Source organism: Megalops cyprinoides, chromosome 16 (genome assembly GCF_013368585.1).
Source record: "Megalops cyprinoides isolate fMegCyp1 chromosome 16, fMegCyp1.pri, whole genome shotgun sequence".
NCBI classification, from domain to species: domain Eukaryota; kingdom Metazoa; phylum Chordata; class Actinopteri; order Elopiformes; family Megalopidae; genus Megalops; species Megalops cyprinoides.
The window spans coordinates 12,417,330-12,432,498 of record NC_050598.1 but is presented as its reverse complement, the minus strand read 5'-3'; the positions used below and the strand labels follow the sequence as shown (position 1 = coordinate 12,432,498).

General features: G+C 46.2%; 1 protein-coding gene across 1 annotated transcript in view; it reads right to left on the bottom strand.

Annotated features, from left to right (window-relative positions):
* The window catches only part of ctnna1 (catenin (cadherin-associated protein), alpha 1), a 118,391-nt gene that overhangs the window by 24,558 nt on the left and 78,664 nt on the right, over positions 1–15,169 (bottom strand). The window contains exons 10-14 of the mRNA XM_036549126.1: positions 14,946–15,038; positions 14,500–14,656; positions 13,549–13,749; positions 11,409–11,560; positions 2,457–2,567 (exon numbers count right to left, since the gene is read on the bottom strand). Coding sequence (XP_036405019.1) covers positions 2,457–2,567; positions 11,409–11,560; positions 13,549–13,749; positions 14,500–14,656; positions 14,946–15,038 — 714 coding nt within the window. The remainder of the gene's footprint in view (positions 1–2,456; positions 2,568–11,408; positions 11,561–13,548; positions 13,750–14,499; positions 14,657–14,945; positions 15,039–15,169) is intronic.

The window sequence follows — 15,169 nt, the reverse complement described above, 5'->3', positions numbered from 1 at the left end:
GCGACATTATGCAACATTAATTTTGCATTCAATGCCTTCAAAATGAATCGCAGACAGCATTTAATAAAAGTCAGCTAGAGAATAAAACGCTAATTAAAATGCAAACTTGACATTTTTCTCATATTAGTCCTGATCGGAGATCAGTCCTGATCAACATCTCTTAATCACTTGCAGCTCCAGAATCCAAGACAGCCTTGGTTACACTTTATAATTATGTGGTATCTCATGTACTTGTATCAGATTATATATGTTTTTAGGGCGTATAATAGGAACCCATTTTTTAATAAGCACAGAGTAATGCTTGAGGTGATTCTGAGTTGGTCTTTCATTCAAGGGCTGAGCAGAACAGCTTCTGCAAATCCGCATTCTCCATTCAAAAGATACAAGTTCGGCTGTGTCTCCCCAACAAGCAGATCCACACGTGCATCACCCTCCACACATACAGGGGATTTTTACATTTCCCAAACCCGCAGTGACAGGGCCACTAAAGTATCTCTTTAGGTGAACTCATGCTTCATAGCCACATTACAAAAGAGTGGGGAAAAATAAAACAAAATGGAGTTTCACTTGTCATTCCTGAGAAACTTCACATTAGCTTCAGTTCTGGGAATCAATTTAAATGCCAGCGACTGCACTGTCTTTTTAATAACACCGCCCCCCGCAACACACACACAATTTGGTCTGTGTATAGATGTATTTTTTTTTTTATATGCATTGCCAAGGCAACAGAGCAGAGCAGAGTTCTGAGTGCATAGGAGGAAGGGATGGGGATGCAGCCGGGCTGTGAGGCTGTTGACACGGGGGAGAACCCTAACGCTGGCCTTCCGCCGGGTATTATACCTGTCCTGTTGACCTCCGTTATCTCCCCCATCAGTGCTGCCAACCCATATGGCCATTCTTTTGGCAGAGGGACAGAGGTTTCAACACGCGATAGCCCGGCGATGACTCACCCCAATGTTGTGTCTTGCACTATTTAGAGACTTGCACATTTTGTGTCACTCGTTTATTTTTAGTCAAGCAAGTAGACACCGACAAGCATGAAGCAGCTTACGTAATTGTGGGGGAAAAAACAATGCGTACTGTGCGAACGAGGTTAATTTCAAGAAAACTTGTTTACTTTTCAAAATCTTTTTTTTTTTCCTTCGCACAATGTTGAAACAGGTTCTTGAAGCATAAGGCTTTGACATTAATATTCTGTAACGAATCATGAAAAATAACAGGAAGCTACACAAAACCATGAGTGGCTTCCCCAAATGCGCTGGAACACAGCTGGATAGATTGGCTGCTAAATGCAGACTGGAATACTTTCAGGCCAGTAAAAGCAGCTTTGAATAATATCAGGCCAGTAAAAACATTTTTTTTAGAACTGATACTATTCTGAACACTCCTGACCAGTGAGTTGAAGTCAGAGTAGGCTTACAAAAAGGAGAGAATAGAGTCAAATACCTTGGGGACATCTCTGGAAATTAGACCCTTGTGAAAAGGGTTTAACATAAACCTGGAAGTGTTGTGGCTGAAATCACTGCAGAATCCAACTACGCTGTTGAGTTAATTGTACTTCTTCCCTGCCGCGGTGAAATGGATTAAATGGATGAAATAGGTTTATGACATTCTCCGCATTAAAATGTTATTTTAGAGGGAGTCATTAAACATCTTGCTGGCGTGGGTATAGTCGCTTCCACTGAAACGAGATATATTGAAGCATTCTGCTCCTGTAACCAACAGCTTCAGCCCCCCCCCCCCACCCCCCCCCCCCACCCTTATTACTAATGCAGTTAGTCTTCATGCTGTAATTTCACTACACGTTTCATCCAAACTACATCCAAAATCCTACCCCCTTTTCATGCAGTGCTTTTTGACACACACTGTTTGAAGATTAGTTTTAATGAGACCAGCTGGCTACGGGGAAATGCTAAGTTTCCATAATAACTTGAAGTTACCCCAGGTATGGAGGATCTGCTGTGTTATAAGACAAGATTGCTCACTTCTCAACCTGACAGTGACCACTAATTTAATAAATAATAGCTAATAATAAATATTTCAATATTGCTAAGACAGCCTTTTCAGTACAGATGGTCAGGCTGCTATCTGTTGAGAACTGACAGGAAGTAAAGGGAAAATGAGGCCTCAGAACACTAATGGGCGGAGCTACCATATGCTGTCAATCACTGACACACACAAACCAATGAACAGAATTTACTCCCCATGCAAAACATGACTACATAACAGAATATAACCAATTTAAATCAGTGAGTCACATTACAGCTACACACACAGCTACACAACACATTACAGCTACACACACACACACACACACACTTTGTGGCTCATGAACTCCTTCTCTTCTGTTACTGCTGCCAGGTGATACTGGGCAGGTCGTGTCTGCACGTGGAATGACAATGTCCCGATGAGGGCGCCACCGTGCAACAACAAAGAAAAGTGCTCGGATCTCTCACCCGAGCGCTCTGCCCGGCGATCAGCTGGTCATCCTCCGTCTGCACGCTGGTCCTGCTGCGCACGTCCAGGTCCTCCGTCTCAAAGTCCGAGTCGTCCAGCTCCTCCGGGGTCTGCGGAGGGGGGAGGGTGGGGGGGGGAGGGGGGAGAGAGAGTTAGGGGACCAGCTGAGAACCAACACCATTATGATCTACAACAAGTGCTGCGTTCCTGCCAGCAAGGCCCGCATCAGATAAATGTCTTCCCTGGCCCGCTACGGCAAACTGTAAACCCGCAAATGAATTTGTAAATCAAAGGTAATGTGCTGCCTTTGCATTTTGAGAGGGGGGGAGACGCAGAGCCGCTCGGCTGGGGTGGGACATAAACACACGGAGCCCCCTCATGACAGAGCGAATATGGGAACGCAGAGAGGGAGAGACGTATGGCTATCGGAGACAGAAAAATGACCACTTCTACCAGGACAAGGACACACGGCCCCGTGTGCCGTTTCGTATGTCCTCGCTCGCGCTGACACGGACTAACTGTGTAATCGCCTGCCTGTGTGCATGTATACAGATCCACTTCATATATGCATTTCACTTAATTGGAATTACAATCACCATTTTGACTATTCATGACATTGGCGTTTTATCTGACTTCCTTTTCCCTCCTGCAGCGTATTTGAATATGACTGTTACTGTCCCCTGCATTAGCAATGCTGCTGTATGCATGTCATGCCACGACAGCGACCCGCCACTGAAGACTGAAAACGGAGTGAGTGAGAGAGAGAGAGAGAGGGGGGGGGAGCACAAGGAGGAAGAGTGGAGGAGAAAGAGGAAGAGAGGAGACAGAGAAGGAGAGGACTGATCTTGGCTCTGGCAAGCCTCTGCAGCTGGCCTTTGCTTGCTGCCAATGCTGTGGCCTTTTTCGCCCTGCGCTGAATGCTAAACACGCAGCGCACAATGACTCCGCTCCAGCACGCTCGCACCCATCAGCCACCAGCGGCCGACGCCCGCTAGCACAGCACCATAACCCTGACTCAAGAAAACGCATTTCAGCTTCTTTTTTTTAAATCACGAAAAACACGGGGGAGAGGGCAAAACGCATGACGCATCTGGTGTCGTGACCGCGCACGTGCAAAGACACGCAGCCGATCGGGCTGTTACCCAATGGTGGCGACGTGAGCCCAATCTTCAGGATTCTAACTGTGCGGTCTGTGTACATGCCTCACCTATAGACAGGCTGTCCCCTGTTCCCTAGGTAACTCCCCAGGAACACGTGCGCTGGCGCCCCGCGGCACACCGCGAAATCGGACTCACGCACCAGCGGTAACACCTACAGGAGTCGCCTGCGGCGCTTGTAAAACGGACAGCGCCGCGCGCTTAAGCCAAGCGGAGCCAAGGGCACCGAGGCCACTCCTTCCACTGCGGATGCAGGATGTACATACACAGGCTACAGGATGTCCAGCTGCAATCTGGAAAGCGTCCAAGCAGTGATTCATGGACCCGTGTCCCAAAACAAGGGGCGCCCGCGGGCCGCTCTCTCTCTCTGCCGGGGGAGAACACGCGGCGCCCTAATGGGGCAATTAGCAAGCGAGGTCCTGGGAGGCTGCTGATCAATTGCATGAGATCAGCCTATTCGTATGCGCAACATGGTAAACCGGACCATTTGCTAATCAGTATCTCACATGTGTGGCGTTTACCGTTTATCGCTGATGCACAGATAGGGAGAGGAAAAAGCAGAGGGCACATTCACTCCTTTCCCAGGGGAGAGAAATTGCACACTACGACCGGTTTTAAGGACTGAGAACATGAAACTACTGAAAACAGCCATCTGCAGTGTGATTTAGGACACTCCTTGTTTTTCACAGGGGTAGAAGAGGGTTGCTCTTAGACACTAACTCCTGAAACACAATATTCAAAAGAAAGAAAAAATCCGAGATAAGGAGAGGGGACTTATGAACGATGGACGTTTAGCAAGGTATTTGATATGCTTCGCTCGACTCGAACCAAAAATGTGTCACCCTCTCAAATTCTGAGAACATACCAACAACAATCAATAATGTCTGTTGCACCACGGAGGGTTATTTCATTTTGTTTTTGGTACGGAACTTTCTCAAAGGATGTGTGTGTCATTCTGCGCCTTCGCACAATAAATCAGTAAAACTTCCCAGCTACTGCAGAGGCATTAAAATGCAGAGGCTAACCTCTGCAGAGGTGACTTAAGTTCCAACATGACCCAGTATGCATCCCTACAAAAAAATCTTTTTCAGCTTCAAACCTTCCTCTACTGCAAACCCCCCAACTACCATCCCGCTAAATATATGCGGCTTGCCTAAATATAGATGCATTCAATGCACAGCACAGTGCTAACTTTGACAGCAGCATACACGTAGGGAAGGCTTAATTGGCATGGCCACATGCGCCATTGTGTGAGGGAATGCAATTGGCAGGATGCGCGATTCTGCTGGGCAGCGAGACGCATCACACCCGCTTTATTTGCACATCCTCCCCTCCTTGGAATACCACTCAATCCGTTCATTATGAATTAAGCCTGTAAGTGCCACCCACCCCAATAATTCAGCTACAAAAGCGGGCAGTCAGAGACCAGCCCTCTCCAAGACGCTGCCGAGGTTTTAAAAGCCCCATTACCTGCTACGGCCGCGTCTTCTCGCTGAATAAAGATCGGCCTGGGCGTCTTTTTTTTTCCAGGCCCTACGGAAGTCACTAGGTAAACCCGAACCGGCTTTGATTCTGGCCCGCCGAGTCAGTTTTATGGGTCGTGAAAGCAGACAGTGTGTTTTATCTGTTCACATCATCCTTCGTTCTGTTCAGCCGACCCCATTTTGGGTATCACCACGCATGTCATGAAAAGCCACTTAAACGACTGTCAGTTCCCACTCACAGTTCCATGTTCGTATTGAACTGTCAGCTGAGGTTCCAATGTAAAAATCTCCCCAATCCAATTACTGCTGAAATGCATCTTGAGTTTCTGGCAACAGTTTAAAACATGTGATAAGCACATGGATGTCTCCTAAATGACCAGAATAAATTATTTCATGGTAGATGGCAGCATGCTACTGCAAAGCTAGCTACACTACTGTTATACTCCTGGAGAAATTAAGGCTAGGATTTCAAGGGGGACTGAGAATGGGGTTAGGACCAGCACTAGGCTGTATCAGGTACCTTATGCAATTACTAGAGCCAGGAAAGCAAGGCTTCATCAACCACAGAATGGGTGGAGCACTCGCATGTAATCAGAGGCACACTGAATTGAACCAATCACTACAGAGTGTTTAGGGGGATTCAAGGGTGATGTCGTTTGGGATAGGCGTGACCACTCCGGAGCATCCGATAAGAATGCAAAACACAGGTGCCCCAGTGCCACTCTATTCTGTCTTGATACACGTGTATGGTTCCACACAACTCAAGAGTTTAACACATTTATTACAACTGTTACACATACATACCTACAACTAGGCAACTATGTTGCAATAATTACAGTTACATCAGGTGAATGTGGGAGACGCAAGAAAACAAGCATGGAAAACGAGGAATTAAATTATACTAACAGATACGCGTAATTAATGCTGTAACTCTACAACATTATCCTAGCAATGCAGCTCATCTCTTGCAATTTGGCGCTTTTTCCCCTTAATACCTACACCTACACCTCAGAAATGTTAGCAGCGCCATCTGCTCAAGGTTTCTTCCTGATAGGGAGTTTTTCCCTGCCACTGTTACCTTAGGCTTGCTCTCAGGGGGTCTCAGGCCTGGGAACAATGTAAAGCTGCTTTGTGACAACTTGTGTTGTAAAAAGCGCTATACAAATAAAAATGAATTGAATAGAATTGAATTTTCTGGCTAATAGCTGGCTATCTGCGCTATTTATGTATGCGGCTAATTCAGCATCTTGCGCGAGCATAAGCCCATGTAAACAGCATCGGTTTACATCCCAACATTCGTGGCATCGCATATGCACAATAATAATCACTGTGTACCTAACCAAACTGTCAGATAGCAGCGTCCAAACGTGTTAGCTACATTATGCTACCACAAGTCTTTGGGTCTTTCCCACAATTTGGGAATGATGCTAGCTGTGTTAAACACGAGGGAATTACTGCATCGACTGCCGTGTTATATAATAAGGTAACAATATACACGTATATAAAAAACATGAGGGAAAGTTTACTAAGTACGCACACATACAAAGAGACAAAAATGTGTGATTCAGAGCACTGCAAAAACTGTCTTTTTCTTAACAGCAATGAACTTAACAAGGGGGCGTGCTTTAACTACCAAATGTCAATCATGTCCCTTATTAACCAATAAGAACACAGGGAAACAGAAGAAGGGGAAAACATGTCTCTGCACTGAGCCTGGCCTTTTTAACACAGAGAGCTAAGACTTGAATTATTAATCATCACTTATTAAATAAAACTGCAGCACATGGCAGCTCAACCCATGATGGGGTTCAAGAAACATCCATCTCCCATTACAAGCAATCACACAAAACTCATATTCATCTATACACAGTGTCTGTTAGGATACAGATTTATTGTTTTGCTTACCATACCTGGTGGGGAAAAAAAAATCTTGGATATTTTCAGTCGGCCTTAATCCTATCTTGGTTTTGAAACCAGAAACATAATTGGGTTCAATCTTTGATAAAAACACTGAGCCAAAGCAGAAGATCCGCAGATATTTGGAATCCACCAAATGCCGAATAAAACCCCCATAACAAAAAACAATATAATCCCCAATTGTACGAGTTGCTTACTTTAATGCTTAATATAATGGAGAAGAAAGAAGCACATGCATGAGCAATCCAATTTCTGGGGCAGATTTCGGGGCAATCCAAAACCATATTCACGCAGTAATGAGAGCACATCCACAAGCCTGGTTCCCCTCTCACTCAAAGGAGGGATTATTACAAATGGTAAATACATAAAAGCGTGCATATGAAAAATGGGAGCAGATTTAAATTTACATATAATCAGTGTAACAAGGGGGTGACAGATTATGTCCTTCACTGGAGTGGGTCTAAGAGTTCACAGAAACACTCGAAACAAATTCCATCTTAGTGTTAATGTGGCCCCATCTACACGTGGGGGGGGGGGGGGGGGGGTGCTAGCTGAAGGCTGCCATCTAGAATTCACAATTTATTCATTTGCTAATTGCATCCTTTGTCAGAGATGACAAATTTGAGGGCCTTATGTAACAATTAAATGATTGCAGAGTGATTATTCAATATTCCAAGAGGATATATCCGCTTACAATGAATTATATGCAAAACTGGCGACTCTGCATTGTTTTGGAGGCTCTAACAGAAGACTCTTTTGTTATAGATGCTAGAAATCATCTTTAAACTAGTCTGTGGCACCTACAATTTGAAGCTACGTAGATCAAGTAAAAATATATTTCCTAGTTTGCATATTATAGTATCTTAACTGACGTCACATTTATCAGTTACCTCACATTCCTCTAAACTGCATTGTTCCACTAATTTTATTCAGACCCGCCCATCATATCATCAGATGAATTTTAATATGCATGTTTCAAACTTTTTTTGTACTTTTTAAAGATAATGGCACACAAAACTCCGTGATTGTCCTACGTTAATAAGATTTATAACCAATCTGAAGTAGGCCAGAGATTGGAAGGCAATACCTAACTAAATCTGAGCTCAGGAAAGTAATCCACTTGATTACTCCAAATGAGTCTTACACAAACAATATTATCCAACCGATTAAAAATCAATTAAGGCGGAGAATTGCGGAGATTAACCCCACGTGTCCTCAACCTGGAAAAATGTTCCAGACATGGGTCGCGGGTACACAGACAGACCCTTTCACTGCAGTATCCGATTACAGAGCAAGCATTAAGCGTATCATAAAAGAGTACAGCAGCTGTATGGCTAGCACGAAAGCTGCAGACTGACTAAATGAATGATTTACAAAGTATTGTGTTTTACTCTTCATTCTAAGTAGCCCAAGATAGCTTAATAACTAGCTTTACAAAGTCAGCAGGCATCTGGCATCATCTTAAGGAAGACAGCCAAAAGCTGAGATTTACATATAGCCGTTTCCAGGAAACCATCTCAGCACATTGAAGGCGACACATTCCTGACATTGTTTTCCTAAGGTGGAGGAATGGTGTGATGACTTTTGCCGGTGGGTGTAATATTCAATAAAAGACATTGCAATTTGCATTTTCCCCCATCCACCCGGCACAGCAGGTTCTGCAAATTCACTCTAGCTTTTATAGACAATCCTGCCGGTGGGACTCGTGAGATAAGGGCACCTTGAGCGGCACAGTAAATACAGGTGGAACCCCCCCGCCTCAACCCCCTCCCCCACACTCTCCCGCACTCTCCCCCACCCCCCCACCCCCCCACCCCCCGCTTGAGCCTCTCGTCTCTCTCCAGGAGCCCTTCAACACGAGACGTCCCCGTGGTGGGAGCAGGGCTGCCTGGCTGTCAAATACCAGGAGACGTTCGACAAGAGCTGAGAGCGCACCACTTACAGAGGTTAAAGACTCTGTCTATCTTAACCAGCCCGAGCCACACACACTTGTCCCCTCAGATTGAGAAGGCCTGACTGTGCGCTTTTCTTTCTTTCTTTTTTTTTTTTTTTTTTTACCGTTGCATTTATATTTATTTAATTATTTATTTCACAAGCGCCCCTGCAGAGCCCATTGTGTGCGGACAGCTTTCAGCTCAGCTGATCCGCTCCTGTTCTCCTGCTCTCTGGCTACGCGAGCAGGACAGGCCGCGCTCGCGTGTGGCCTCGCTGACTGAGCTGCGGGCTGTTGTAATTGCCAACTGTCGTGGCGCCTTTATGCTTGGGGGGGGAGGGGTGGTGGGGGTGCCACTACTTCCTGATCAAGGTTTGCCTAAGGACATAAACGCTGAACACTTCACTAGATTCCTAGCAGGGATTTATACTTTATATAATCCATCCTTCGTTGGGGGGTTGGTGGGGCTGAAGCATTTAACAAGGGACTCCCCAAACAGGAAGACACAGCTGACAAATAATATCCACACAAATGTCTTGAATAAATGTGTGGCATAACCTACTAACCATCAAGTGTCTGCTCATTTGGAAAGAGGCCGCTTCCTCTCTGAGGCACTCAAAACCTTTCTGCCTGCCCTACAGGTAAGAAGCGGTCTGCTGTGTGATGCCACACAGAGAAACACGTTTCCCTGATAAGGGTTCATGGACCCTCCGATTGAATCCACGGATGAATACAATGAAACGCTTTACTACAGAAATATGACACCAACTGTTCTTTAAAGTTGAGTGGGAAGGAGATTTTGAAAGGGATTTATAAATGTCCTGATGAGGAAGCTTGCTAATCTCATCAACTGAGAATCATAATAGTCCCCCATTTGTTCACCGACATGGTGGTCTGGGGAGGTCAGGAGAATATATATATATATATATATATATATATATATATATATATATATATATATATTTTTTTTTAACTGCTTAATAACTAATGAGTGGAATCAGAGCCACTACCTAGCCCTGTTGTGTCTCCTCAGCTAAAAACACCATTTTGTCTTAAATGAACAGCTGACTCTTATGCAAATGAGAGTAAATTAGCTGCAAATTTGATAATGGAGTTAGTTCATACCGGTGTGCTTCTCTGTACACATCTAGAGTGCTCTTTCGCACTTACAAAGCGATCCCTTTCTGATAAAACAAGCAAAACATCTGGTAGCCTCCAAATGAGACTGCTAGTGCAACTCAATAGATGTTTCATCAGATAGCGAATATTAAAAAGCGTTTGCTCCGATCAAACAAAAGTTCGGCAAAATATGGGGAGAAGGAAACAAAGCAGCGGCCCTTGGAGAATGCAAATTTACGAGAGATACCTTCCTCTCAAACGACTTCCTGCTGCAGGACAGCGTTTATTCAGCTCAGCAGTTTAAAAAGAGTCAGAGACGCCCAGTAAGGCTCTTCACAAACTGAGCCTAATGAATTCCCACCAATCACCTGCACAATCTGGGCCCTAAATAAAAGAACAAATAAGTACTTATTGCTAATTTGTATTGGAATGGTGCGCATTAACTATAAATTGCACGCTCGCAATTCTTTGTGGCCTAGAATCTGAAGATTTCTTCCGCTAATGGCCTTAATAAAGCAGACTCCTAACTGGCCCCACACAGTGGGGTAGCAGCGATCGCTTCCTCTTAATGATAGCCATGGGTTTGTTGTCTGGTGATTTTCGGCCCATTAGACACCGCTCGAATCCTACTGAGCTGCCATCCGTCCCGGGTGCAATTCCGCTCAGCCTGAAGACCATTAACCCAGAAGTGACTACGGCTGAACTCCTCAATAATGGAAGACCGATAACCTGGTCAATTAGACCGTCACTTGCCTGAGACGTCGGGTCTGGCCTGTCCTTGTAGACTGAGGCAACTACTCTTAACATAATGGGAGGGGTTTGTGAAATTACTGTGAATAGACTGCACAATAATTCCACGGGCAGACTTTTAGGACTATTAAGATGTATTGTGCAGCAGAGGGATTTTGTCTGACCTGAAGATGAAGTGCTCAAGTGTAAAGGAAGCAATACAGGTGAATAGAACCTTCTCAAGGCTTCTGTCACACTGAAAGAGTGTTGGGATTTTGCTGAGATGCTTGAACTTGTTAGTCAGGTGAGATAACACTTGGCAATTATGAAAACAAAAATGACAATTAATGTTCCCTAAGGAGAGACAGTGCATTTACATATTAGATCTCATGATGTCTCACATTTGTAGACCCTACTCTGCCGATACTATAGTGCAGTCGTGCTAATAAATCATAATTTGAATGTGAAAATGGGGGTGTCAATGGGAGAGAATCAGACTGGGGGCGGCAAAGAGAGAGGGAGAAAAAGAGCTGGGATGAAAGACAGTGAGGAAGACAAAGTGGGTAGTGAGCCATTTCGAACCCCGTGCCAGATTACGCGGGTGCAACTCACCCTGATCATCAGCACGGCCTTCCTTATGTCTCGGATGCCGTCGTACACGAGGCGCGAGGCGTCGATGAACTCGTTCTCATCCACCGGCAGCGAGGGGTTGGCGCTCAGGGCCTCCACCGCGGCCTCCACTTGCTCGGTGAAACGGGGCATCACTGCCAAGGGGAGGGGGTGAGCGGACACACAGACACAGCCAACACGTCACACACATTCTCTCCATTGTCACATCACTGCAACATTCAGGCTGCGTCCCAAACAGCACACTAGCATACTGCATAACCACATGCTGCAAAGAATGTAATTCACCCTAAATATTTTAGCACTTGGGTACATACGTATGCACCAATTGTGAAGTTTTATGTCATTTTCACTTCAACAAACTTAGACCTTAGCTACATTAGTCAGGCTAGCTAGATAATATTTCATTGTCGTAAGAAATATATAATAAATGGCAACTTAACTTGCAAGTTGTAACTATGTACCTTGTATAACTGGCAAGTTAACTTGTGTGACAGTGCATCAGATGATCTATGCCACTGGCTGAAAACAAATGTGATAGTGTTCAAATTATCTGCCATTTTATCTCCATTTTGGACTCCAACCCTTATTTTGCAATGAATTCATGCACAGGAAATGTGAAAGTGTTCAGCAAATGTATTCTTCTTTGCTGTGGTACGACAACCCAGGTACTTTCAAGCATCTGCACTATCCTGAGAGCACTGGCGAAAGCACTTGAGAAACAAGCATACTTGAGAAGCGTACTACATAGCATGCTAGTGTGCGACTTGGGAGAAAGCCAGGGTCTCTCCCTCCATTGTGACATCACTGGAACAGCGAGTCTCACCCCTCATTGAAACATCATCATTATCTCAAGTGACAGCAACCCTGCTGGAAATGCTTTTTGCCATTTACCACATTTAATGCGATTCCCTCTTCTCCTATAAATGGGTTTTCATCCCTCTCTACCTGAGGGCTTTTCCAAAAGCTGCAGGACAGAGTGCATCTCGGCTGGTGGACGGCTCAGCGGGAAGCAGATTGTGTTTGTGCTCCCACTTCTGATTAAAAATCACTTACACCAAGAAACACAGTGGAAGCACTGCTTGCTTTTTACCTGCAAAATCAACATTATGCTGTGCAGAGTTAAGGGTGAGGAAGTTTCGATATTTCTGTTTCCCCAGAGCAAAATAAACAGACTGCTCTTTAAATCATTGATGAGGGAAGGGTAGTAATAAGCACCCAACCCCTCAAAAAAATGAAGGCTGAAAAGCTTCCGTTGCTGAGAATACCATTTGTACAATCTATTCTGTTTTCACAGCAGCATGACACTCAAGGCCTTCTGACACAGGGGTGGCACACGGAAAGGCATTCATATGCGCGTGGTTTGATTTGCAACAACGCAAGGCGCGCCGTTTTGGGACGCGAGCCGCTCGATTTAGCCTGACATGTAGCAGCTTTCCCAAGCATCTTTTGGAAAGCGCTCCCTGTGGCCTTGAGTTCTGTGCAGAACAGAGGAGTGACATGTCTGTCCCGGAGCATTCGTCAGCATTTACATGAGCGCTCTGGCCCGTTCAGAACCGAGTTCTGATCCCAGGCCTGGGAGGTGCCAGGGTTCCTCGCATGGAGGGAGAGAGGCAGGTGGGGGACTATGGGTTCTGCATCAGAGGAAGGTTTCAGGGCTGCCTGCGGGCTTAAGGGAAAAGGAGGTTTAAAAGTAGTTAGCGAAGCATTCAGAGTCACAACATCTCTGAGGAGCTGACCAACTGTGCTGAGGAAGGTGGTGGTGGTGGGGGGGGGGGGGGTTACTTTAGGACATTTCGCCGCCGTGAACAAAGCCGAAGCATGTCCCTAATGGCACACTGTTATTATATACGTCTGAGGAACGCATGGGAGAGTATCTGTGAGAGCCAGCTGTAGATCGACCGCGGTCTCCACTCATCACTGAACACCATCACGGAATGCCAGTGGGACCAGGCATTAGCCGCAGCCAATCAGAAATCCACCTGGGCTGCGGTGTGCAATTAACGACGTAAATTATCAAATTAATGCAATAAATGAAAGCCCCTTGATCACAAAACCGTAATAACCGTGGGGAAAAGGACGACATTCCGCCGCGGGCAAGGGAAACCAAGTGCTGTCCCTGTACATGTGTCGGTCAGGAGCTTGGTGGCCTCCAGGACCTTCTCGGTGTAGACGCCTGGCTCGTAGTTGTCCATCTCGGAGGTGACCACGTGGACCACCCTGGCCGCGCGGCCGCGGATGGCCCCCGCGGTGCGGTCCAGCCCATCCACATCCTTCTCCTGCAGAGCGATCACGCATTTGTTCACATCTTCCAGGATGTGATTTTCTGTGGGCGAGACACAGAGACAATCCTCTAATAAGTAACAACACAGGGGGAAAAAGAAAAAAAAAAAACAACTCATTGTTTCCAAACAGCGGATTAAAGTGGGGGAATCAGAAGCCCTTCACGGTGCATTTGGACTGCTCACTGCATCCTCCTCTTAAAGAGAACCATTCACAGCTAAGTGCGCCGTTTGCTTGTATACGCACGCATGTGCATGCAGGTGAGCGTCTGACATGCATGCGCTGAGCACGCACCACGTGCGTGTCTGTGTGTGAGAGAGCGTGAGTGTGTGCGTGTGTATGCGCGCGCAGAGGAAGGAGGGAGAGCGCTTGTCTCCTCATGCATGACAGATCGTCAATGCCGCCGCCGTTATGCTGATGCTGGAATCCTTTTGTCTGGCTCAGAGGGCACTGAAGCGACATGACCTACATGTGGCGCTCCCCCCAGACAGGCAAACAGGACCACGCCGAGTCAAACGCTGCCGCGGTCTCAACACTTAAGTATTCCAACACCTTAAGCCAAACCACAATTTTGTACCATCAATCATTTGAAATTTCAATTTATATTCCTAATTAATAAAAGGAGTGACTTCATTTTTTTTTTTTATCAAATCGGTCACGTTGCTTGGGGAACGCGTGTTTAACATGTCTTTTTGAAGGTCGTTTCTCACGAGGGCCCGCGACACTTTAATCCGGGGCTCCCGGGGAGAGAGAGCTTTCTCCCATGTGAATCCACCGCAACGGAGGCGCATACCAGAGACACACAGGAAGTCGTCGATGGAAGTGATGTCATCCACCGCGTCGGTGAGCACGCGCACTTGCTTCTCCCACTGCTCTTTGAAGAGATCCATGTTGTCCTGGGCCACTTTGCTGTTGGGCTTGGCAGCCAGGGCGAGGGCCGCATTAATCACCTGCAATTACAAATTAAAGGCCATTAAATCGTCATCCCTCAGAATCGCACTCGGCAGAGGCGGCGCCCCACCGCTTCAGTAATCAGACCGATTCTTACAATACCTCGTAATTCATCACCGCGGCGATTACACTACATCCCAAATGAATCCCTGCCCGTTCCCCCCCCCCTTACAGAAAACACATTTGTAGAGATCAAAGCAGAGGATGAATGGGAGCGATTAAGCGAGATTAAAAAGACGTAGCGGCGCGGCAATCCGCCGCTCCTGCCAGCTCGCTCGGCTCTCGTACCTGGGGACAGAGGGTTTCCAACTGGGAGGCGGCCATTCGGACCAGCTTCACACCTTCATCGTTGTTGGAGATGGAGCAGGCCAGGTTGGCCACCTGCAGGAAGAGACACAACACCCGGGCACATCATAAGGGTGGCTCACTTTGTATTAATTAACTTAATCTCCAGAAGCCCAATCACCTTTGGTTCCAATATATACCGGCCTGCTTTTGTGCCGCTTTCATAA